The sequence below is a fragment of the Vidua chalybeata genome, chromosome 1 (assembly GCF_026979565.1).
Source record: "Vidua chalybeata isolate OUT-0048 chromosome 1, bVidCha1 merged haplotype, whole genome shotgun sequence".
NCBI classification, from domain to species: domain Eukaryota; kingdom Metazoa; phylum Chordata; class Aves; order Passeriformes; family Viduidae; genus Vidua; species Vidua chalybeata.
This window is the reverse complement of record NC_071530.1, coordinates 101,991,539-102,018,438: the sequence shown is the minus strand read 5'-3', so window position 1 is coordinate 102,018,438 and position 26,900 is coordinate 101,991,539. Positions and strand designations below refer to the sequence as shown.

Below are 26,900 nucleotides of genomic sequence, written 5' to 3'. Positions count from 1 at the left end.
TGCAGAAAGAGTGGTTGCTTGCAGAAGTTGAAAATTAAGTCAGTAGTAGCTATGGTCTAACCAAGTATTAACTACTATCTAATGCAAAATAATCTCAAAAATAAAGTCTTTGATGTTACAAGTGTAGCAGATTGGTCAAACTCCTCACTTCATTTTGTCTTCCCTTCATTATTTCTGTCAACCTAATTTGCCATCTGCAAAACAAAGGAAATAATGCATTTTCATCTTCCAGCAATATTGTGAAAAGAAATTAATATTTGTGAGGGGAGGTGGAGCACTCCTGGTTTTGATTTATGAATGGTAATTTCTTTGGAGTTGTTTGGGATAGGTGCTGCTTTTTATTTAGGATGTTGGTTTTGGTTTTTTTTTAAAGGTATGGTAGATGTTTTCTTCCTTTTAAGAATGTAGAAATCAAGACAAGCTGAAATAGCAGGAATCATGTTAAGAGTGAGAAATAGATTATCTTTCTCTAGGAGCAGGTTTAGCCACTTGCTGCAGCTGTTTGTGATCGTTGGTTTCTCAGAACTTCACCAGGTTGTCAGCATGTTGGTTTTATTCTGATAGGTAGATTTTGGAATTTTAGTTGAGCATTTGTGAAGCAGGAAATGCCCAATTTACTCCAGTAAAAGTTTCAGTCCTTACTTTGTTGATATTTAATATGTAGTTGCAAGAAAACCTTTGGGAAGATGTGCAGGGGTATTCCTAAAGACGAGCTGTGACGTGAAAGAGGAGTCGTCTCTTGCTCAGATACAGCTGTTACTGCAGCATGGTCTCTCTAATGAACCATATGCATGAGCCCAGAGTACCTTTAAATCTGAAGTCAGTCCATGTAACACATCTCTAAGACATACTGGGGTGTGGTGTTTTCAGTCAGTGAATTGGATTTTGTAAATTAAATCTTGGGCCAAAGTTTTTTCTTCTTCCAGAGCGAGCTGCTTGTGAAGTGTCGCTACCTGATTTATAGGTGCCTACGGTTAGGAAATTTTGTACTTTCCATACTACTTTTACTGTGTTTTCCTGCTCAAGTTACAAACTCAGCCTGGTCTGTGTAAAGTTCAACTGAAGTTGAAAATGTCTGACTGACTAGATAACTGAGAGACTTAAATGGACCTCTAAATGTCTCTTCCCCTCAACTATTCTTTAATTCTATGTACAATGAAGTTCTTGTATTCTCTGATAAATATGTGTTTAGTTAAAATAAAAGAGGAGAAAAAATCTTACTAAAGGTTGATTAGAAAGCTACAGATTCAGTCAAACTCTTTATTAGAGAATATTTGTTATAAAGAAGTTGACAAGTCTAGCTGCTACTACTACCACAGAAATCATTTGAAGAGTGTTGTGAAATCTGTGGAACTTGACACTTGAAACCAAGCACGGGTAAACTCAGGCTCTTAAAATAGGGATTATCTGTAGGAGCCTAAGAAACTATATAGGCAAGTGCAACAAAACCGCTGCAAAGATTTTGTTTGTTTTCTGCATAGGAAAGAGTTGTATGTCCTCTCATTTTTTCTCCTCTTCCTAGTAGAAATTCCTAGACTATGAGATACGTTCCTTATTTTGGTAGGCAGTAGTGGTGAGTTCCAGCTGAAGTATTGGAAAATCTTTCTTGCTGCCTGAGTGTTGGCTGTTTTTTAGGGACTTCATCCTATCCCTGTATAGTGTAGTCTGGCATGTGGTGAGTAGGTACTTCAGAGTATATTAAAAGCTGTTCTGGAGATTGTGAGTAGTCACTGCCCATGCCTGTTTTACTGTTATATTTTATTTTACAAAGGGCACCTTCATAAAATGGAGTTCAAATAAGTAGTTTATTTTGTTTATTGCAGAAAGATTTGTACAATTTGTAGGTTTGAATCTCGGTATCTCAACATTTCAAATTAAAATGTAGGAATGCTCTCTGATAGGACAATGAGTCTGTTCCATCTGTTAGCTAGTATCTGAGGAGTCTCCAAGAAAAAAAAAAATATATATATATACACAACTTAGCTCATGGCACATATTTCTGAAATGTATGTTTATTAGGCTGATGCTTTGTTTTCCTCAATTTTTTTAATATATCCCCTAAAATCTGGGAGGGCAAACTGCTGCAGGGAAGAGGTAAGGCACTGTTTCTAAGATTGCACAATAGGTATAGCAAAAGAGTAGAACTAATCCCAGCATTGCATGTTCTAACCACAAAATTGTGTCAAGTATTGTGCAAATCTTGAAGAAAAAATGTAATAAAAAAGAATTTCTCACTTCTGAACCAAGAATGTTTTGTCATATTTTTATCGTCAAATGCTGTAAAATCTGCCAAATTTGTGACTCATGTCCGTGCTGGGTACTGTATTTGCACTTAATACAGCAACAGACTGTTGCCTTAGGCACATTAGTTTGAGACTCTCTTGGAGCTTAGTTCTTTCATCATAACCCTGACACCGGAATGTGCATGCACTGAACTGTCGCAATTGTGTGAAAAGACCTTGTGAATATTTTCCAAATAAAATTGTTCTTGTCACCTTTCATCTGCAAAAGCCACTGCATGTATCATTCAGACAGTGTTCTCTCTACAATACTAAATTGCTGTGCTACCTAAAGCCAGTAGTGGTTAGTAATTTATTTGCTGGTTACTGCCAGAGAACTGAATTGTGAGTACAATGAGACACCATGGAGCACAGGGCAAAATGAGCCTGGTAAAATGTTCTGTTCATTGTATTTGAAGGTATTATAGTGTGTACCACATACAGGAAGTGGTGATGGTAAAAATACAATCTCAAATAGTACAGTGTACACAAATAGCCTTTTATTTAATCTTTTCTTATGCAGAATGTGTTTTCCTTTGAGCTTGTAAAGAATAATATGGTTCTAGCCTGCAGCAGGAGGCAGGCTTGCCAGTAGGGATGTATTGCAGTGTATATTTAGTCCATTATAGCTGCATATATCTGATGTATTATCAGCTTTTTAGGAAAAATGCTTTACTATTTAGATTTTGTACCTATTCAGCTTTGACTTTAGCACCCAAGGAGTTAAAATGTTCCCTAATCCTACTTAGCAGTAATATGTGCTGGACTACAGCAGCACCTTCAGTTGCTACATGATTGAGAGGAAGTCTTTTTTGGAGGGATCCATGTACCACAAGAACCTTAAACTACTTCTGCTCAAATAAAGCCTTTAATGACCTTTTCTGTGTCTTCATTGTAAAGATCAAGCAAACTGCTCTATAAAGATTATAGAATAGCTGTGTTGAAGTAGTTTTCTTCAATTAAGACCTTGGAACAAATATTTTTCTGGCTGCAGTCACTGAAATTTTGACCTTTCAGAACACTGTTTTGTATAATGTTCTGATGAGATTTTTAAGTGCTTGCTCTCGGCAGTTTCCCATCCTTTAGCATCATTTTGACATTTTCATGAGACATCAGCCATGTTTGAGACTTCATTTCTGCAAGTCTGTCTGTCCAAGGAGGTAGTGGAAAATGGACCGCAGGGATAAGCTGGTCATTCTCAATTTAAACAAAAAGGATATGGAACATTCATGGTTTTTTTCAAGGCATAGGAATGACAAGACTAAAGGCTTCTGGTTTGTGTTCTGTAACACAGAAAAGAAGTATTCTGCAGAAAGAATATTTGTGTGTTGATCATGGAGTCCCCTGTGCTTTCCTCCCAGAGACAAACCCTTCTTAGCATTGTCCTCTCAAGTCTCTCTCTCCACTGCATCCTTGTCACAGTCACATTCTGCCATTTGGCTAATCTGAAGCTTTAGACATATTTCTGTGTGGGAGATACCAGGTTAAAATACAGACAGATGTTCTTTTTGTAGGCATAGTGTTTAAATTGCAACCCAGAAAAGCCTGACCTTGTGCTACTGGACTTCACTGCCCTCTTAATGTGTGTTGTGACCTGAATGGTCTCTTTCCTCACAGTACCAAATTGCTGGTCTTGTGCCTCTTAGCACATCCCCAGCTTCTAACGGAAATATCCTGAATAATCTCTTGTTCTCTCTCAAGCTCTTTTTTCTTACTGGACACTGTAGGTGAAAAGGTAGATGCTGATCTGATTACATGTTAATTTACCCGGAGCCATTTCATTGTGTAGCAGTTGACTCTGGTTGAGTAACTGTGTGTAGAAGGACTGAGTTCCATAAGAAAAAAATAATTGGCAGTGCTGTTAGATCTCCCATAACACATTTCATTTAGCATTAATAATTAGTTAACCTCTCTTTTGGAAAGAAATCACTTCTCTGAGCTGTTTGCTGAAGGATGCTTTTGTTGTGAAATAAAATACTGAAGTCATTTGCACTTTCCTGTTAAGAACAAAAAAGAACACAGAGTGTTAAACTTAGTTAAATGAACATTTTTTTTGCTAAAACTCTGCTTCTTACAGGATTTGAAAATACCAGTTTTCTTTAGCTTTTTGGTCCTTTGTATTATACCCATTCCCTTTCTCCCAGTGTGTTAACCTCATCTGTCTTTGACACACTCCCACCAGAATGCAGATAACATTTGGTATGGCTAGGCGTGAGCTACCTACATACTTCTTAATTAGCCAATGTGTGCATACGGGTTGGCCAGCTGGCTTTCTCTGAGCAGAATATGTAATGTTGGCTTTTGCCTGCCCTTCCCTCAGTTCAGCTGTTCTTAGCCATCTCTCTTGTACTCATCCACTAACTTTATTTTTTCCTTTGGTAGACTCTTAATAGCTTTGAGACCTAGATCATACCAGTCATTTCAAAATAAACTTGGAAGGGACAAATTTCTAGGGCTGGGAAGGAAGAGACTGCTAAGAGAAAATCAGGTTGGTCTTAGTTTAAATCAGTGACTATCCTCTCTTCTCACTGTAGTTTAGTTTGCTATGTGTAGTGTTTTCAGAGCTTGATTCCTTCTGGTTTAAGCTGATACGTGTTTAGGAATTTGTTGAATGTGCTCCAAATTTTAATGTGCATTTAGTACATGGAACTGCACTAGAAGTATTCCAGAGCAAATCTGCTAAATGTGACTAGTGTAACTTTGGATTTTCATTACCAGCTGTTCCACTCTACAGGTCTGCTCTTGATAATTTACTTCTTGCTAATTTAGATGTAGCCACAGTTGTCATTTTCAATAGTTTAATTTTATTATAACATTCTGAAGCATTCCTGTCAACTATTTATAACAGAAATTTGGTATAGTTGATTCACTGTTTCCCAATCTGGAGTAAATCCTTATTGAAAGAGTGGGATTTTTTTTGTTTGTTTTTTGTTTTGTTTTTCTTGTTCCCTGCAGATGAAGTAAGATACGGGAAATACAGGAAAGCAGAGATAGTTGAGAAGATTGCCTTACTCTAGTCCCCTGCTTTTCAAATGCAGATGCTTTCTAGAGCAGGAGGGTATATGCAGTATCTTGGAAATTAACTCACCAATTACTAGTATTCTCACAGAAGGTTAGTGTTGTGCCCCCTTGCTGTGATGTAGTACTAGTAGCCAGCTAATCTTCAAGATCAGCTGTACAACAGGGCTACCAAACAAAACCTTCCCAAAGTATCCTGTAACATTTTCCTGTGGGTGTTAAAGGGAAGACACTCTGAACCAGAAAGGAAACAAGTAGTTCAGTGAGCACCAAAACTAACGATGCTTAATTTCTTATCAATTTGTGTCTTGTGGTTGACTGTGCAGGTCTCAACTGAAACTTCCCCACAATAACTAAGAGGAAAAAGGAAAATGGTTTGCAAAGGCCATCTCATGTGAAGTTTTCTTACAGGCAGTATGTCATGAAGCTCATATTGAAGCCTTCCCATGCGAAAAGCAGTGATGGATTATTGTTGTTATTATACACTGGCCACCTTTTCCCATGAAATTTGTGAGTGCTTAAAATATTTGAAGATTTCTGCAGCTGTCAAATTAAAAGAAAATCCATCGACAGGCTTGAAAGTCATTAGTGAATCATACGTATGCATCTAACACAAACACATGGCTCTTAATTTCTCAGAAGAACAGACTGAAAGATGTAAAGGAGTGAATGACAGTGGCAGCACCAGCGTTGTAGTACTGCTTGAATTCCCTTTTGTTTTTTTTTTACATAGGTAAAGACAAGCTTTTTTATAAGTGCTAGATGTAAGTTTATACAAATTAATACAGTAACTTGTTGGCGTTAGAGATTTATTATATCACTAATTTTCTGTAGCTAATTATATCTGAAATTCTGGTGGTTGGTGAGATTTTTTTTTTTTAATGTGAAATAATGCTAGTGTTTTATGTCATTGCCCATAGATCTGTCTAAATGCTTACTTTTGTTACTTCAAGGAGAAAATAGAATTTTTAGTTCTTTAGGTGAAAAATGACTGAGAGTTCAACAGTATTTCCAGTAGTATGACTCATGACTGGTAATGAATGTGCAGGAAAGATGTCCAAACATAAAATAAGAATATCTGATTTTGTTACATACAGAGAAGTTTCTTTAGTAGGAAGCAAATTCTGTTTTATTGAAAAGCTTGAAATCAGTTTATTTGAGAGAAAGCACAGCTGTGCCTGTGTGTCAGATGAAAAGCGAGGACACTGCTTGTTGTGACAAAGGAGAATAATTTGAATGTAAAGACTTTAACTTTTAATTTAGGGTGATTCAAAATGTGCCATCAAGATTGTCTAATAAACCAGTAATTGCATTAAGAAATGGCTGTGAGGAAAACTCAAAGCAGACCGATCTAGATTTCCCTGGAAGACATTGTTAATGTTCTACATTTTCACTATGAATGCAGACATTTGTGTTTAGAATTTGAGTTGAAATGGCATTGAACTCCAGACAAATGGAAATAAAAGTTGAAATGTCAGTAAAATCACTTCTTCCACAGAAAATTTTGTTGTTATACACTATGTAATCACCAGTTTAATAGTTTGCCTAATTTCTGGCCACCATAGTGATGTTTTAATAATTTTTTTTTAATATTTAACTTTTATGAAAAGTGTTTTTTCTCAAATATGTGATGCATTTACATCTGTTTTAAATTTTGCACAGCCATTGTGCAACAGCAATCTGGTACTTGAAACACTTTATGGAAACAGTCCTGTTTGTTAGTCTTACACTGTGGTGGTTCTGCTTTGATAATCCAGTATGTGACACTCAGTTTTAGTGAACTTCCAAAGCAGTTTTGTTTCCAAAACATATTTGACTTGGGTCAAGAATTTCATGAATTCACATTTACTTTTGATCACAGAATCAATGGATCAGGTAGGAAGGGACCACAGTGGGCCATCTCAGAGCACATGGCACAGGATTGTGTCCATAGAGTTTTTGAATACCTCCAGTGAGGGAGACTCCCTGGCCTCTCTGGGTTATCTGTCCCAGTGCTCCGTCACCTGCACAGTAAAGTTCTTCTCATGTTCAGGTGGAGCTTCCTGGTCATCTGCTTCTGCCTGCTGATCATTTGGTAAAGAAAACTGAAACATCCTATGCTTTCTGTTTTCATTTACTTCTATTTGTATATTAAGCTAAATGTATTATTAAAAATACCATTAACTGAAATCTATTTTGAAGGTGTGTGCATAATCCTCTTGCCCCTATACAATATTTGAGGCTGGGTTTTTTTGTTCTATCACTTTAAAAATAAACTGTTGCTGTCCAGGTAAGACAGGCAGGGAGGCCTTTTGTGAAGGGCAGCTCCTACTGGTGAGGCAAATGAGACCAAGGGAGCCAAGCCTAAGCTAATAAATTTTACTAAGCTCATTATTTTTGGCTTCTTGCTGTCATACACCAGGGAACAGCATATGAAACCAGGAAAGGAAGAGAAGCAAAGCAGGAATGGAGATAGTTTCAGGGAGCCAGGTAGCAGTAAAAAAGGAAGGAAAGGAAACAGCAGCATATGCAATGAGAAATATTCTGATTGAAATAATAAAGGAAACTTTGACCCATTGATTTTTTAAAAGTAGTTGTAATAATGATATATACAAATGGGAATTGTTACAAATGAAATTTAGAGAGAGGATTTCAGAGGCTAAATGAGCAAAAGCAGATTTATGACTTGTCACTTTTTAAACCCGTGGGAACAGATATTTGCTATTATGGTAATACACTATGTTTGGTGTAATCAGCACAGTAGTATTCTGTGAACATAGAAACTTGTTGCTTCTTTTAGGATTAAGGAAATTTTTTTGTAAATGACAGGAAACTCAGTGTAGTGTTTCTTTCTCTTCTTTGAACTGATAACCATTTTTTGTTCCTGCAGCTGTTATAAAAAGTGACTAAAAACAAAAGACTTATAACCATGTGCTTTGATATTCACTAAAATTGAACAATTATTCTCTGTATCAGTAAGGCTGCATAAATCCTGTTAACGCTCCATAAATGAAGGGAATATGATAATGTTTCTTGTGTCTTAGGTAAGAGCAGAACAGTATGGGTTTCACAATATTGTATCGTGTTGTAGTGGAGACAAGATTCTGGTTATAGAATGTGAGGTTGTTTCTAATTAATCTCTTCCTGGTTTTTATAAGCTTGTGGTTAGTGTTAAAAAAACCCCAACAAAACAAAGAACACCTCCTGAGGTGTAGGGGAAAGGGAGGAAAACAGCAGACCTTAGTGCAACATTTCCTACTTCTCTGTCTAAAGGATTTAGCTTTTTGAACTTCTCTTCCCCTCCTATTCTGGAAGATTAAGAAAGTAGCATGTTACATTGTTGTATACAACAGTATTAATCTTAGACAAATATTCAGATTTTCCATGGTTTAAGCTTTGTGGGGGATGGATGTGTGGGCAGGATGTAGAAATTTGTTTGAATATCAATGTCTCATGTGTCAGGTATAGTGTGCAAAATGGTTTTCTCAAAGTCATCTGCACTAGATTTGTTGTCAGTTAACTGTGTCAAACCAAAATAGTGGCCATGGTCCTAAAGCAGCAACAAATTCACTACATGATGATCCCAAAATCTTACCGGTAAAGTAACAAATAGAAGTGTTGCACCTGAAATGATGACTTGATCAGGCATAAAATTACAACAACTCAGTAAGATTGTGATCATGAAAATACTTGTAACAAAATACATCAACTCAAAAAGACCCATAAAAAGTCACCAGCTCTAAAGTGCTGTCAAATGCAGTTTTACCTTTTATGTGACCTTTCCTCTCAGCCATTCTTACAAAAAGGGTGGCTCTTCCTGCTGTGGAAGGGGCAAATTGGACCTCTTCTGTCATGTGAATCTGTAGTGACACTTGTTTGGTATACTGTGGAGATGAAACACTACACAGCTCTTGAAACTTTATATAGATACATATCTGTCTCTAGAAGTGGCTTATGTAATTGATTTGATAGACAGTGGAAATTAAGGTTTCTAGTTCCAGGTTTAAACTTTAGAAGATTTTTCTTCTAACAGGCGTCTCTTGATCCAGAAAGGATCATAAATAACAAGGCTTTTTTTCCATACTAATTTGAGTATACAGTATTTCAGTTTCCCAGGCTAGGAAGCCTTATTTCTTTTCCCTGTGTTGCTGGAAATCTTGTTCATCTTTCTAAGCCTTAGGTTGTTTAACACGAAGTGAGATATTGAAGCTATGAACCTGTTAAAATATCCAAAAAGGTGAAGCTAGAGGGATGAGGTAGTTTAGCAGCTGACTTGGTGCCTTTTTCCTGACACCATCCCCAGCATCAGCTGCATTAGACCTTTTGGGGTTTTGCCCCAAGGTTTGAGGAAGATGCTTGAATCCAGGTGTCATTATTAGTCATCTTTTTTGGGGTACTATTCAGCTCTGCTACCATCTGCAGTAACATTTGTCCTGAAATGACACTGCAGTGTGTATATTTATGTAATGTTGTTTGTTTGTTTTTCAGACACAGGATGAACCCACTGATACAAGATACAACTAGCTAAACAGCTATAAAATGCCCAAATTTGGGTCTACAAAAACAGTTCAAGTTGAAAATTCTGACAGCAATACCACCATGGTGGAAAAAACAACTGCAAGAAAGGTAAAATTTATATTAATCCCCATTTAATTTCAGTAAAATGAAGCATGTTTCATGATTTTTGTTGCTGTAATTGGAAGAAATAAATATCTGTGGTCTAATATCTTCAGTATTGAAAAATGTTATACATTTTAACATTTATTTAACTGTAAGTTAAACTGTGAGACATAATTTGACTTTTATTATAATGTGCAAGTTAATTTAAAAGGAGCTGGATGCTTTGGTTTTATTTGATATAAGTTAGTATATCAATACTAACTCCATATCTTAGCTAATTTGAAGTCTTCATATACTCACAAGAACAACAATCCGTATTTTATTTTATTTTACTGTGTATTACCCTCTGTAACAAACATACAAAACAGATGTGAAGGCCTGTGACAGCACAGACCAAAGAAAAACACCAGTTTCCAATATTCCTTTGTAACAGAGGGGCTTAATCCCTCTTTGAGGGAGGACTTAAAAGCCAAATGCTGCACAAAGCTTTAGAGTAGCTCCTGTACAAGGGAGCCTCATCTAAAAATTGTACAGTCCATTTTTGAGTGTTGGAGAATGAAGGAATATGGAAGTCCAGTCATGCTGAAGGGTGGTTTGTTGTTTATAAATGTGAAGTATCCCATGATTTTCAGAGTTCTGGAGGCAAGTTTCAAATCACCCAGTTCTCCAGTTTTTCTGCCTAGTACATTTGTACAGTAGATCACACTTTTATCTGTGCTACTAATGAGTAACAGAAGCTGGAGTAATCCTCTGCATTGAGAATGATGAGTGACATGTATATTGCCCTAAGGAGAGAGAATCTGTTTCCCACAATCTATAAAACTGTCTTCTCTAGAAAAGGATTTTGTGTGTGTGTGTGTTCATACTTGTGTTGAAATCTGTATTCTCTGCAAGACCATTTGATGATGAATGGATATAAGACAGGAGAAGGTTAAAAAACAGGTAAAGATTAGAAGATTCAGCATCTACTTGTAACTTTTTATCTTCCAAAAACATTCATAGAAACCTTTAGACCTTTTAGTCTCTTTCTAGTTTGTTTCATTGGTCCCACTAAAGTGAGGCAAAGGTAATTCTTTCTCCTCACTCTGATGAACTACTTAGATAAAACGAGGAAGATAATAGAAAAAAAAAGGGGAAAGGTAACCAGCTTATATATATACTTTATACTAGTAAAGGGACAAAATAATGTTGGATTTTTTTTTTCCTATTTATTCTGGTCTTTTTTTGGGATATAGTCAAGTTAATTGAAGTGTCATTCAGTAATTTAGGGAAAGAGTAGGGAATGGAAGTTTGACAAAGGCCTTTGAATATGGGATCCCAGTGATGGGCTGATTAAGTTGATACCAAAAGTAAGCTGATAAACTGCTTGCATTGTTCTATCCAGTGTTGCTCACTGTCCACCCTGGTACAGTGGACAGCTTGAGATTAGAATAACGTAGGGTTTGGTTTGGAATTGCATGATAAAAAACAATGTGTAATGTAAGATCCTAAATAAAAATGGAGAATTAATATTACTAATGGAGAGTATAAGTGTTTCAGTTAATATTCCTGTATTCAGGTTTGTAGCACAATAAGCAGAGTTGTTGTATTTTGAGAACTGAATACATGATTATGTTAAATAGTCACTTAAACTGTCACATACCTGTTCTCTAATGGACAATTGTCAGAAGTGTTCAGCTGGCCTTTGACTAATCTGCACTCTTCAGAGTGGATTAGGAAAGATAGAGAAAATATTGCCAAAATGTCATAATTTAGATTCAGCCAAGAAAATTATTTGAAATCTGGCAGGCAATAGGCTAAGAGCAAAGTGTGAGTTTGAACAACACAAAGTCATCAAGGTAAATCTGTACTACATACACAAACATAGACCTCTGAAGTAAAGATTGACCAGGCCAAATCAATAGTGATAATTTTAATGAAATATCTTCAAAAAGTAGTGGAAATATCTGTAAAGCAAATAAGGATTTTTCTCAATGCATAAACATATGCAGCCATGAATTTAAAAGTTATAGCTCTTAAATCATTAGAAGCATGAAAAAAGTTAGGGATTCATTGGCTAATGTAATTGATGTTAGGAAGTGCTAAGACCTAGTGTAGAATAATGTTCATAAAAAACAGTGCCTCTTACAAGTGAACAGTAATGCTGAAGAATACCACTCCATTAAAAAATCCTCATTCTTCACAAAATAAAAACCGTAATGACCTAAATGGCATAAGAGTATTCCAATGGTTAGCATAAGATAAAAGAAAAAACACTTGCAGGGTTTTATTTCCATTTCATAGTTTTTACACTGTTTAGCTGTGTAAAAAGCTGTTCTAATTGTGCACTCTTAGCTGTTGACAGAGAAATGTAGTGAAGTTACTGTTGTTATTATTAGACATAATTTTTCATATTTGTCCAGAAATTAATGCTTATTATGCAGCCCTAACAACGAGTGAATAGCTATGTGAATCAGCTATGTGTTCAGGTCTTCTGAGAACTCAAAAAAAACCCATTAGAAATAACATTGCTGGTAATAGGCTGAGTTTATGTAATGTATGCATTAGGGTACATGTATTTTTATTTCAGTTGCTCATCTGGCAAGCATAAAAAAATAGTACGAGTGTATACAGCAGCTAGACCATCTAATATTTTCATAAGATACTTTGTTAACATAGGAACATGATGAAATTTTATCTGAATTTATACTTCAAATGGCCAAACTCAAGAAGTAAACTATGGATATCTCATCCAAAGGAGAAGCACATTTGGAGTTTGTAAGAATTAATTCTCTCCGTGGAAGACTCCAACGATAGTGCCCAAAATTATTTAGTACCATGCAGAATATGCTTCAGTATGTAATTATCTTTGATAGGCAGAAAAAGAATGCTTGTTCTCCCAGGGCTTAGTACATCTGCTAGATTATATGGCTCTCTGTTGTCTCCTTTTGTGTCTTGTCATTGATTGTAGCAATACCAGACAATAGAGCTGGAATGGGATATCAAGAAATTGTCCAGACTGCTGTTTGTTAGCCTTCTGAGACAGTTCTTGTTGAACAGATTAAAAATGTGTTCCTCATCATAGCACACTAGTATGGTTTTGTTGACAGAGAAAATTCTTCCCTGTTACTACATCCTCCAGTGAGGCATGCATTAAACGTTGAGACATGCAGATCCAGTTCATCCATTTGCCTCAGAGTAGAATAAGCTGTACTCAGTTCCTGACAGATGTTTGCCAGACCTTTTCTTTAAAGGCTTGCGTGATGGAAGTTCCTGTCTCCTTGGGCAGTTTATTCTGATACTTAATTATGCTGACTGGCATAGAGTTAGATACTTAGTAGAAGGATAAATAACCTTAGCTAGTCTCCTGTTGCAGTCTAAAGCCATTAAATGTTCTTTAGCTGTAGTGGCCATGGAAAGTATATAATGCTTTTCACTTTGCATCAGTAGTTTAGTTTTCTGAACATCAACATGTCTTCAGTGTTTTATCTGATTAGCAGTTTTCACTTGAGATTAATTAACCTCTTCAGAAAGTCCACAGGATTTGCAGATTATTTTATAAAAAATGTGAACTTCATTTTAGGTTGCTTATATGGTTCACATTAAAATAATGCAACAGACCTGTTGACACTGAGTTTTGAACCTTGCCTTGGACCCTGAGATGTCCATGCTGCTGCAGTGACCAGGAACAATTGGAACAGTGAATTCTCACTCTTGAAAATGGAATGCCTGGTCTAACCTGCAGGGTTTCCACTTCTCTTCCTACTTCTACTTCCTCTGCTTCATTTACTTGAAGTTGAATCCAGGATGCCATTAAGAGTTTTCTGTCTTCTAACACAGCATTTTGTGATGGTACAGTTAATTATTTTTATCAGTTTGTAGGACCTTGGTTTTATCCTGGCTTTTCCTATTTTGTTTTGTATTAAGGCTGCTTTTCAAATCAGTCAGTCATTTTACATTCACCTTGCCAGGGCTCTTTGCTTCTTCCTCTCTTTCAGTTGTGATGATATCTGCATATCTGATTGTATCTTTATTTCAGCATTGTCACCAAAAATAATAAATAGCATCAACTTTGTACAGACTTCTCAAACACCCTGTTCATTGCATCTTTTGGATTGGAAGGTCCACCACTGAATGCTGAACACTTATTTCCACAGTAGCTAAGGAACAAAGTTGTAAAGTTTCTGTGTATTATATGTATAGCCTTTTTTTAAATTTCAGTGTGTTCTTATTTATCTGAAAGTTTGCATTTTTAAATGTCTCTCCTCCTAATTAAATTATCAGAAAATTATTTTTCAGTCATTATTCAAACACTAGTGCATCAGTCATAATATTTAACATAATACATATAAGCAATTTAAGAAAAAATGTAGAGCTGTCAAATTACTTAAGCAGCTTGTGCCTCTTTGTGAGCACCTACTGATGTATTTTACTGAGGATTGCCCCCAAAAAAGGAATTCTTTTTAAGGAATACCAACTGCAAAAAGTTGTGGGGTACTTTTTTTTTCTCCTGAACAAGTTGAAACCGATGTTTTCTGCTTAGGAATTCTAAATATTTTTAGTTCATCCCTTCTATTGCATAGTACCTAGCATAAGATAATATTCTAGCGAAAAAAATAAAATTCTGATGCTACTTCATCATTTTGTGGGAAATTCACATACATAGATAGGAGAAATAATTGCTTTGTTTGAAATAAGGGATGAGAAAGCTCTTGATGAGGTTGGGCTCAAGTGGGAAACTTGTGTGTGTGGTGGAAGAGATGGGGAAAGGCTTAATGGAGTTTGGATCTGCTCTTGCCAACTCAGAGATGTATTTGGAAATGATGACTTGTGTTAGATGGATTAACTTCTTTTATAACTAATACCACAGGCATTGTATGTTCCAAGGGCCTAGGGGGGTCTTAAGGGGTTTGGGTTTTTAGATTTTTTTTGTTCTAGCATGTAAAAAAAAACAAAAGGAGGAGGGTGTTGTTTCCTTTGGGGTTTTGAAGGAGAGTTGACTTTGGTTTTGGTGTGTGGGTTTTATTCTGGTTTTTTTTTGTTTTGTTTTTTGGGTTTCTAAACTTGGAGTGAAGAAGATAGGTGTTCTCTGAGGGCAGCAACCTTTATACCTCAGGAATTCTGTTGTTACAAACTAATGCCTTCTTTGTCATTTCCCTTGTACAGATATTTGTCTTCTGAAGATTATAGGGGTTTTTTACAGGTTCTTTTTCTAATCACTTCTGCCTAACTTTTTGGCAACATTTTAAACTCAGCATGTCAGATGATATCTTCCTACCTGAGTTTGGTTTTTTTGGGAAAAAAAAAAAAAAAGCTGCCTTTGAGAACAGTACCTCTACTTTAAGTTATTTTTTAGTTTTCCTCTAATCTGAAAAAATCTTCAGAATTACCAAGGACTAGCCTTTTGGTTTTTCAGTGATTGGCAAGGCGGTGTATGTTCTTCTACCTTTAGGAAGTTAATCTATTAGTAACTTCATATGATCATGTGTTAAAAATTATATAAAGCTGCAGAGTTGTGATAGCTGACAGAGAGAATTGTTTCTGCAGCATGTATTGTACAGAAAACATGTCTGCATTGCAACTTGATTGGTAGCTAAGATGATGGGTTTGCAGAGGGTTCTCTCAAGCAGTCTTTACACTAACCTGGTATCCTTTGCATTCTTTCCTCCTATATTAGCAAAGTAATCAAGTATAAGTTAATAGTAAGCCTGTTTAGATTTTCCTCTGTTTATTTGAAATATGGGTTATAGCCAAAATCTCTAGATTTATGCAACTCAAGAATCCAAATAGCTTGTACCTTTTTTCTTCTAAATTTGGTATCAGTTTAAAACATTTCTTAATAGATTTTTCTCAAATGAAACATTACACTGTTATTGTTGAAATAGAAAGGGAATTCTGTATTGATGGATTACAGGGTGGGAGTGGAGGCAGGGGAGGGTAATTAGAGGGGCTTTTGGGGGTTTACTATTCACAGTCTGAATTGCAGTGTGGGCTTTTAATGTGCTTTTAATGGGATTGTTATGGTCAGGGAAGGAAATTGGGTGGTCATCAAGACTTGGCAAATTCATGTTCAGTTTATGTTGTTCCTTTGCTAATTAATTAAACCTCTAATAGTGAACAGCATTTCTACAATGATGTATGTGAAAGTAGAAATAACATAGAAGTCAGTTATTTAAAAAGGAAATGACAACTGATTATTTTGTTTACTGACAAAATTTTGTAATACACGTACTTATACACAAGCACGTGCATTCTCACATATCAGTCTTTTCAGTCTGTATACATTATAAGACTATCCTGCTTTATGCAAAAAATACTTAGTATACTTTTTATTTATATTAGAGCAAGGACAAGATTGCATCCTACAGCAAAACTCCAAAAGTGGATAGGAGTGATGTGGGGAAGGAGATGAAAGAAAAGTCTTCCATGAAACGTAAACTTCCTTTTACTATTAGTCCATCCAGAAATGAAGATCGCAATTCAGACACAGGTAGAACCTTTTTATTTCCTTACCTAATTATTGTTGGTAAAATACATCCTAACTTAATTAATTGTATGTTTTTACATTGTTTTTTTTCTCTTTAAAAAGAATACTAAGTATAAAAGTTGCTTGCTTCCTTCTGATTGTTGCATCTCAGTCTGATAGGCTTTTATCCTGTCATTAGCAATGGCCAGCATGCCACCATAGTTGATCTATATTCTCCAGTTGTTTCCTAACCTCATTCTTTCCTTCTGTTTCAGTAACAAATCTTTCTTTGTATTGTGATCCCTAGAGGTCCATTTGTTTAAATGAGTAAACAGATGAAAAACCATGTGAATGCCTTGATTTGAGACACAGCTGTCAGCCTTTCGTAGCCTTGTTTGGGGAGGGAGTGTTGGATAGATTGGTAGATGGACCGTCCTTCATAGAAGGGGTTGCTAAGGTGACAGGACTAACTAAACTAGTCATGGAGAGCACACTTTCCTTTCAGTTCAAGTTCCTGTGATCTGTGCTTTCTCTGCACAGGCTAAGTAGTTCTTAACAGCTTAAGCTTATTTATATTAGAACTGTTTTCAAGGCTTCAAACTGCCATTCTTAACACAGTTTTTTTTTTCAAATCAAGATTAAGGGAGCTGGATACATTCCAAGAGGTACAATTATCTCTAGGTTTAGGTAATTAATTATCTGTGTCATTTTGCAATAATAGCTCAGTTGATAACCAGACAGTATCCACGGCCAGCAGAATGCATTTTCATTCCCCAAATTTCTCAAAGGCTTGGTGCTAAGTTTTTTATACATTGCTTATTGTACATTTGATTATTTTCATGACCAGTTAGTTCCCTTAATATGTGTAGATTTAAATGCAAGGTAGAAGTGTATACCTCAGTATGAGTTTAATTTTTATTCAGGATTGATTTCATGCAGATTTGGCTCTTTGATAATACTTACATATTTTTATTACTGTAAAGAGATTGTAGTATGAAATTCATATTTGAAATAGCCACATTACAAAACAATGTTCTTGGCTTTAGTTCTGTTCCCAGTGGTTTTACAGCATTCTAGCACTATTCACAATACCATTTGATTCTGAAAAAAACATGTCTAAATAAGAAGTATGCCCCCAGCACCTGCTTTATTAATTTTTTTTGCTTGATACTAGACCAAAACTATTTTTTCATAATGGAAGTAAATGTATTTAGATGTCATATTAAAAATTTATTGAAAGTTTTCTCTGAAAATCCTTTGTCATGTCTCCCCACCCCCATCAATTTTAAATAAGTCATTGTCCCAAGCATCTTGTAAAGTAGTAGAACTTTTTGTGTGTTTTTTGCTATAGCATCTATTGTTACAGTTGCCACAAACAAGATTGATTACTTCAGATACTTAGACATGCACAAAAACACAATGCTCACACTATAAAATTTTTTTGTCAGAAGTTGTAGCAGGGAGGTGAAATAGACAGTTCAAGCAGGGGCAAGATATATTTAACATAAAAGTAGAAGGCATGTGGCTCTTAACTGTGCTAGCAAGCATCAGAGCTTGGTGAACATTTAATTTCTGCTGAGGTAAGGGGGTTAGAGCAGCTGCCCTTTTGCAGGCAGGAAACTTGGTACATAAACCTTCCAGAAACTTCAGAGCAGGAGCACTGCTAGGATAAAAAAATTGTTCCTGTAATGCAGATTCTGTGCCTAACCAATTAGATTAGACTACTGGGAATTAGGCACACTGGTGCCAAGTTTGTCACTGACATGGATTAAGACTGACATCAGTGATGATGAAATGCAATGCTGCTTCTGGCACAAATGTGGCATTATACATGGAAAAGCTTTGCTCTCACTGAGCTAAACTGTTACCCTGATAGCTGTGGACAGAGAATGGCAAATGTTGAGAAGGAAGAAAGTAAGTTTTTGGAAATGAGAGTGTAACTGGACACAGAGGGGGAAAAAGAAAAGGTAATTAAAAGCTTCCTATCCGCTTCAAGGTCTTTAAAAATATGTCTGAGTTCAAAAAACCCTAAATGTAAAAGCAGCTAGAGCTACTTAAATTTTTTTAATTTAATAGTTTAATAAATGGTTTATCCCCAAGATACAATATAGGGTTACTTGCTGACTGTAGAAACTCCATGATAATTGGATTTCATCCTGTTTAGGCATGTAAATGAGTCAAAGAATGGGGATACCTAATTTTTAGAGCTTTACATCATTAAAACTTTCTTGGTTCTAGCTCCAGGGTCTTACGTAAACTAAAAATTTTTCCTCTTTTTACTGATTTTTGTAAAAATTGTTCCTTTGTTCATTTTTCTGGTGGGCTTTTTTTGGTTTGGTTTGGTTTTGGGGGTTTTGTTTGTATGGTTTTTTTGTTTCAGGTATTGTCTAAATTTTGCAAGTGGTAATGAACATGGACAGCCAAAATAAATGTTGACATAACACAGAAATGTTTGGGCTTTTTTTTTTTCTTTTCTTTTTTTCCATTTGACTTCTGCAACACTATAAACAAAGTACATTTTATACCCAGTCAGTTTTGGCAAGACTGCAACCAAACAGCGTTTGTAGAGTACTGTAAGAGTCTAGAACAATTCTAGCCCACCTCTTTATATAAATTATTTTTTTTTTCTTAAGAAAATGCTGCAATAAATTTATATTCAGTATTTTAAGATTGAGCCCTTCTTAACAAGTTAAGATTGTTACTTTAAGATTGTTACTTTCTTAACAAGTTAATACCCAGGGAGATTGCAGCCAGTTGCATAAAGGCAGCCCTGCAGTGCCAGTTGAGAAGGCTGCAGGAGCTGCCGAGTCTGTGCAGATCTGAAAGATAGTGTGAGTCCCAGGAGAGCTGTGGCCCTCTGAAGAGGCCCCTGGGAACAGGACACACCTGGAAGGACACTCTGTCCCTGTCTTTGTCAGCAGCATCCTGTTGTGTTTCTTCTGTTGTGCAGGGCTGTGACACTCCCCTGGCTGTGGTGGCTTCCCAAAACTGAAGGCTCTGTTGTGGCATCCCCATTCTTGGTCAGAGCAACCACAAAAAAATGTATACATCCTGCAGGTGAATTTATTTATACTGCAGTATAGCTTTAACCTATTTATAAGTAAATATTATGGAGGAGTCTACACGCAAGCTTTGATTGAAACTGCTGGATCAGATGATCAAAGCAGAATTCTTTTTCATATATTTTAAAATAAATTCTCTGATTTTAAGTCTCCCAATCTAAAAACATAATTTGATTGAAAAGCCATCAGTTATTTAGACTACTTAAACTGAGTTACTTATATTTTCTTAATTTATTTATGTAATCTGGTTAGTTTTAAGTAACCTCTGATGTGGTTATTAGAATAAGAACAATAGATGAGTGTTGATTTTGTAGAGGTCAGATTTGTTTGCTTTCTCCACCTTACTAGTCTGAACAGAGAAATTTGAATTTTTCATAATAATTAAACATAACTGCAGATCCTAAAAATCTTTCAGTTGTAAAGAGAGTCTTGTTACAGAGTTGATTATTCAGGAACAACAATGAGTTACAGTTACACTGAATGCAGCAATTTGTTGATCTTTCTTGGAAATTATGTTCTCCAGATTTACTGTTTATAGCAGGATCTTGGTTTTGTTTTCTGACCCCTTCAATTTCAGTCTTTAAAGCAGCCCAAACCTGGCACAGTCATACTTCTTTTAGCACTTAGTTGACATCCAGAAGAGCAAAACAGCTGACCTCTGGGTACATCACAGTAACGCAATTCCTGTGCTCATGCTTTCTGTAGTTACAGAGGCTAGTGGGGGTGTTGTTCACACACTGCTTGCTGGATATGGACTTATTGTTCAGCTATAACAAGTTTAACTGTTGTCTGGGCTACAGGCAGGAGAGTGGAGGTGGTTTTGTGTGTTGCTTTCATTAAATATATATGTCATAAACTTGAATAATTAGGTATCACAATAGTACCTTGAAATCTCGACATTGTTAAATGCACTATGGGGTCTCTGCATCACATTCTAAGCTTTCCCTTTCCCTGAGGTTAGGAAACACAGCCAGCCATGATGTGTTTCTCTTGGAAATAATTTCAGTGAGGTTGCAATGATCATGCAGAGCTCCATAAACTCTATCTCTGAACCTCATCATATGCATCTAGGTCTTAACCTAGCAATTAATATATTTTTCTTTGGTTGTATATCATTCAATCTTATGACTTCATAGAATTTATTTCAAGCATTTAATATTTTAATTTTTCATGGTCCTATTTTTTGATCCTGTTATTTTTTACTATTTAGAGTATATTGAGAGTCTTTAGCATAAAAACAGAGTATGATGAGCGCTGAAGTTTGAATTTGAGGGTTTTTTTTTTTTGCTTAATTTTCTTTATCCACTGAGGTGATTATTTTACCAAATGTAATACTTTGTTCGTTTGGCATGATTTGTTTTGAGAAATCCACGTATTACATTACTTAATAATTTAATTTTCCAAAACATTAAAAATTACTTGAGTGGGTATTTGTAATTTATCCAATTGGGGGAAAAAAAGCAAGCAAACAAAAAACCAGATACATTATTGGTTGCCTTGGGACAAAATCTGTCCTGCATAAATTATCTTAAAACAATCACCAGTGTCTCTGATGTTCCTTGGGCCAGAGCATTTTAAGTATTGTGGGTGGATTTCATTGAGCCTTTTTTCAAATAAGTGCTCAGATGCTCCTGAATTCCTGTTTGACATAACTTGAGTATCTCAATTTTTTTTTTAAGGGTTCAGTGAAAAGGAAAATATTAAAGCAATATAGTCCAGAGGGATTTGGCTGTGTATTATGAAGTTTATTTAATAAAAGTCGTTGAACATGAAGCCACTTGAAGAGTTCTGGTTTTTATTTTTTAATAAAAAGTGAAAAAATCTCTTATGTTCTATTTCTAACCCTTATGTTCATTTCTAAGTGCTGAAGAACAGCAGAAAGTGATGAGAATGTGAATGTAAAAGAAGATATTTGTATTCTATAGAACCTAAAAACAAAGTATAAAAAAAATGTAAAAAAAAAAACCAAACTAACTGATTGAGTTTCATCATCAATTTTATGCATTAAATTCTACCTAAACTTAGTATCTTAAACTGATTCTGTTCCTTTATTAGGGAAGTTGCTACTGTTCAAATGTTAGAAACATCAAGTTCACAGTGGTGAAATTTTCTGTTACTGTAAGATAAAGAACAGCTAAAAAGTTGAAGTTCTGAATGTTAATTTAGTCTCCTCCTGTTAAAGTGTAGTGTACTATGTGATAGTATTCTTGGAACATTGATGTATTTTTTGATGTATAAAACTTTCTATTTTATATGCCCTACTCACTTTCTCCTGGGTTTTCTGTTGCTTTTTTGTTGTTGTTGTTGTTTTGGTTTGGTTTGTTTTGGGATTTTTTTGTTGTTTTTTGTTTGTTTGTTTGTGGTTTTTTTGGGGTTTTTTTGGTTGTTGTTTGGTTTGGGTTTTGGGGTTTCTGTTTGTTTGGGAGTGTTTTTTTTTTTTTTTTTTTTTGTTTGTTTGCTTTCTTGAACCCCTCTTGTCAGAACCAGGTCGTATCCATGAGATCTTTGGGGGGATTATCAGGTGCCCCTGCTGTAATCTTGAGACATGTTGACTTTTGCTTATTGAACTGTTTAGATTTACTGACAACATATATGAAGTCTAATATCCATTTTAATAAAATTGTGTCTCCTTTTGAGCAGTAAGTGCATAATTACAGTATAACTCGGTGAGAACACTTATGTTCTTATTTGCTGCTTTTAATTTGTAAGATCTAGAAATGCTTTGCAAACACTGTGTTAATAAAGTGTAATAGAAGAATAATTTACCACTGAAATGAAGCGCTGAACATGAGGCAGGAATAAATTGTGTTAACTAAAAAAACTAAGCAAAAACAAAAAACTCAGACAATCAGAGTAAAACGTAGATAATAAAAAACTTGATTTCATTTATTTGATACATTATTTTCTCAAGCTGAAAATAGCTATAAAATAGTAAGGAATAATTCAGAAAATAAATGTGTTTTTCAAGGAAAGAATCATGAGCAGTCAATAACATATGCTAAGAAATACCTGATTATGCTGGTCAATCTGAAATGTGTTATTTCAATGGAAGTACTAAATTAGTGAGTAAAGAGTATGCTGTACTTTGCAGAAAGAACAGCATGCTTGCAGTGAAAAGTTTAAAGTATGATTTTATTGTAAAGATTTTTTTTATTTTCCTATGCAGATGTTTTTACCAATAGGGCACAACACAAACAGTGTTGATTTGGATATTGAATTAATTTTGTAGATGTTCAAGACTGTGAGTTGCCTGCAGTTTAGGAAAAAAAATAATTTGATTCTGTAAAAGGGATCTTGTTTCCTTTTTAAACATGGCTAAATTTGTAGAGGTTTTTAAAATATGTACATTGGTCTGTAGCTTTCCGTTCTTAAATACTCTGCTGGCAATTGTTTAGCCCATAAAATCATGTATTTATTATGGGTCAGTATGGAATTCAAAGTAAGAACTGTTGATGTGCCTTCCTGTGCCTCAAAAGCACCACATTACTAGAGCTTGTGTCTGTAATCAGCCTAGAAAGTGAGATTTAGAGAAGGCTAGGAAGGCAGAAAATTAGTTGAGAGAAAAAGAATAGAACAAGAAAGAAGGCAGAACTGTAGAAAGTGAAAAGATAACTAGGAACATCAAAGGGACTTAAGATTCTAATTTTTACCTCTGCAATAGTTCAGTGAAGTTTTCCTCAATGGAGTCCTCTGTTTTAAGGTTTTCTGCTTTTGCAGATGACAGGGTTTCTTGGTTTTGGTGGGAGTTTAGTTTTGTTTTATTTTTGATGTGTTTACTCAGATGTGTAATTTTAGCTCCTGGTTTAAAACTTGGAGATGAAATATTAAACAGCTTCTGTAAATATTGATAAAAGGAAAGATGTTATGTGTATAAAATAGCTGTATGTTTTTGAAGGATATGAATTCTGGAGAACAAATTGCTTTAAGACAAAATACCAAGATGAGTTTGAGAGAAACAATCATTTAACCAATTACTTAGCAGATACTGATATTAACTAGTCTTTTCCTAGTTCTTAACATGGTGTCCTGAGAGAAGTAGAAGAGAGCGTAGTCTGAGATCCGTATTCACTGTTCAAAGCTGACCAGCTGATTCTACAGAAATTTTAAATTTCTGACTTTAATCTTTGAGAATTAAAGTTGTGACATACATAGCATTGCTTCTATGAAACAGGTTTTTCATCTGTTAGAATTTTTTGGTAATCCTGCTTACAGCTTTAAGTGCTTTATCTCAGTAGCTTATTATCCTAATATGATTAGAACAGGTAACCAACACTAATGCAAATGCAGTAAGTTAGAGGTGTAATTTGTGTTTTTCATTGCCTGTCACCAATCACGAGTTTACAGGCCTTAAGAGGATGGTTTTATTTTTAGAGAAATATACTGATGGAACTGCAGGTTGAGTCTTGAAATGTTCCTATTTCTAGAGAAGGAAGGTCCGGAGAAAAAGAAAATGAAGAAGGATGCTGGGAATAAGAAATCAGCACCCGTTAGCATTCTTTTTGGTTACCCTCTGTCAGAGCGCAAACAGATGGCACTTCTCATGCAGATGACAGCAAGAGACAACAGTCCAGGTGATCTTACAGAGTTAACAGTTTTCTCTCTCCTGCCTGTTTAATTCTGTCCTAGTCAGAATATTCAGAACACTGATGTTTTTCACCGATCTTTTCTTTTTTTTCACATATTTTGAATCATTCATACTTCTGTTAAAATTTATTTCACGTGGATGATTAATCTGATGAAAAATTCTTGATTTTCTATACTTATGTGAAAAGCTTTGCACTGTGATAGCTGTAAAAACTGAAAATTTAATTTCTTCCTTTGTTTATTTTTGCCTCTCAGATACTGTTCCGTGTGGATTATTTAAAGCCTAAAATACTTCCTTTTTTTGATTTTTATTGAAGCTTAACTATTATCTCATTTTCCACTGTGGAGCAGGATTTTAATTTAGGAGGAAATGGGACCGTTTCCTTCTGATTTAATGGGAGAGGGGAGATATCTTGTTCTTAATTCACCATTTCAAACTGTCCTTGGTCCAGCTGCATTTAAAAAAATCTTTACGTATGTATATGTTCTACAGGCGTAAAGTTTTTAGAAAATTGCTATTCAAAAGCAAATGGCTGGGTTTCCTTAAGGAACCATCCAGTCCACCCAGCTGTGTTGGTACAGCTGAGGATTTGTATGTAGTACAATACACAGACTGTAATTCTTTAAGCTGGCATCCCACTATATAAAAATATAGTGGAATTTTGCTGGAGGAAGGGGAAGCAGATACTGATCTGCGTGATCTCACCTTGTCTTGATTCAGGAGAATTTATACCAGAGTATGTGAACCTTGTAGTTAGCATAGACTTCATCTGTCCTAGAAACTTGCTTAAAATAGTAAGATTTTGCAAAATGCCCTTGTCCACATTGGAAATCAGCATTGTGCTGACACCTGTGAAGGGTGAAATGTCTTTTATTTAAATATAATTATTCACTGGTCATTATCATCTTTGAAGGCAGGGGTTTACAATTTTTTATTTCACCTCACTTTAATTAACTTAACAGTGACCATTTAAAAACTTGTTTTGTAGATTCCACCTTAAATCATTCCTTACAAACAACACCAACACAAAAGAAAACTCCAACCTCTTCTTCAAGACAAAAAGACAAAGTTAACAAGAGAAACGAAAGAGGGGAGACTCCTCTACATATGGCAGCAATTCGAGGGGATGTTAAACAGGTCAAGGAGTTAATCAGATTAGGTGCAAATGTAAATGTAAAAGATTTTGCAGGTAAGTTAATATGAGTACTTTTAACTGTATAAATTAAAATTAACACTGAAGTTGTTAACAGAGGTTTCCTTTCGGTTCATGTTTTATGCAAATGAAAAAGTATAACTTCATAGAAATTCCCAAAATTGTGTTTTTCATTTCCAGTGGCAGTACTGGGACACTGTAGTGCAAAGTGTATTATTAGAACAGTGTTTTAATACTGAGAGGTTTCTGTTGTGTCCAGGGCCATGGAGCAGTAGGTATTGACAGAAATCTGTGCACAGAGATTTCTGTGTTCTTGCTGAACTTGGTAGGATTGTGCTGGGCAGAGTTAAATGGTGAGACTGTGGGCTATGTGAGGAGATGCAAAGTCAGTAATGGTGGAGGTGGTGGTGCTGTGATCTGCACTGTCTTCACTGGTCAGCTGATAGACACCAAGGCAGATGAGAGTGGCATGGTTGCAGTTGTCATCTAGTCCTGCTGGATTCATGACATCTTTGATTTGTCAGTATTTGCTGTGATTTACATAACGGTTGATGAACTTTGTTATGTTGTAACATATACAGTATTTTTTAGGTTTATGGGTCTGGCTTATGTTCTCAGTGGGAATGGTTGAGAGGAGTTGAGGTAGCTTCTCAGTGGGAGAAGCTAAGAACCATATAGCACAATTAGTCAGTTCATACTTGGCTTCAAGAGAAGATATTAATGAGATGAACTGAAATCTTTACTTTAGGTAAGAAACTGATTGGTAATTTCTTGGTTTGAAAAGGGTAGCTGAATTTGTATTTGAACATGAAGCTGCCCAGGACTGGCATGTAGAGGAAGAGAAGAAGACAAGCAGAAGTAGAACACTGAGATCTTCAAAGAAGTTGAGAGGGGAGATGAGAAGAACTTGTTGACAAGAGAAATTTTAGAAAAGGAGGGGGAGGTTCAGGGGAAGACAGGCCCATAGAAATCACTGGGAGAATAATAGAAACACTTGAAGAGGTGTAGTGGGTTGACCTTGGCAGGCTGCCAGACACCCACCCAGCTGCTCTCTCACTTTCCTTCCTCAACAAGGTGTGGGGAGAAAATAAGATAGAAAAAAGCCCTTGTGGGTCGTGCTAAAGACCATTTAATAAGAATAGCAGAAGCTGCCTGTGCAAGCAAAGGAAGAAGAGGAATTCATTCACTACTTCCCATCATCAGGCAAATGTTCAGTCCCTTCCCAGGAAGCAGGGCCTCAGCAGGTGTAACAGATGCTTGGAAGGACAAATGCCATTATGTACAAATTGCCCTCCTTCCCTCTCCTTGCAATGAACTTTTATTGCATGACATCCTGTGGTATGGATTATATATCTGGGTAGCTGTCCTGGCTATGTCCCCTCCCAAATGCTTGTGCAGGAAGAGGGAGAGGGAAAACCATGACACTTCACAAGCCCTGTTCAGCAGTAGCCAAAACCACCAGTATGCTGTGAGTACTGATGTAGCCCCCAACTGCAATGCACATTACTGTAATGGGTTGCTCTGGAGGAATTTAACTTCACGGCTTCATCCTAGTCTGACCTAGGGCAGATACTGAATTTTAAAGGCAGATGAAAGGAAAAGGACAATGGCTGAGAACTGGTTTTGACAATCAGTTGGATACAAGTTGTTGGAGACTTGGTTCAAAATTCTGGAGGAGTTGTTTGGGATCAAGTGAGATATTTTTTTATTGGTGATCCGAAGTGAGAAGCAGAGATGGCTGAACTTCAAAATACTGTGC

The 26,900-nt window shown here is 35.8% G+C and overlaps 1 protein-coding gene across 2 annotated transcripts in view; it reads left to right on the top strand.

Moving 5' to 3' along the window:
- The window catches only part of ANKRD12 (ankyrin repeat domain 12), a 59,306-nt gene that overhangs the window by 9,415 nt on the left and 22,991 nt on the right, over positions 1 to 26,900 (top strand). For both annotated transcript variants that reach the window (XM_053935484.1, XM_053935478.1), the window contains exons 2-5: positions 9,765 to 9,902; positions 16,218 to 16,365; positions 23,828 to 23,974; positions 24,977 to 25,177. In XM_053935484.1, coding sequence (XP_053791459.1) covers positions 9,816 to 9,902; positions 16,218 to 16,365; positions 23,828 to 23,974; positions 24,977 to 25,177 — 583 coding nt within the window. In that variant the 5' untranslated portion in view covers positions 9,765 to 9,815. The remainder of the gene's footprint in view (positions 1 to 9,764; positions 9,903 to 16,217; positions 16,366 to 23,827; positions 23,975 to 24,976; positions 25,178 to 26,900) is intronic.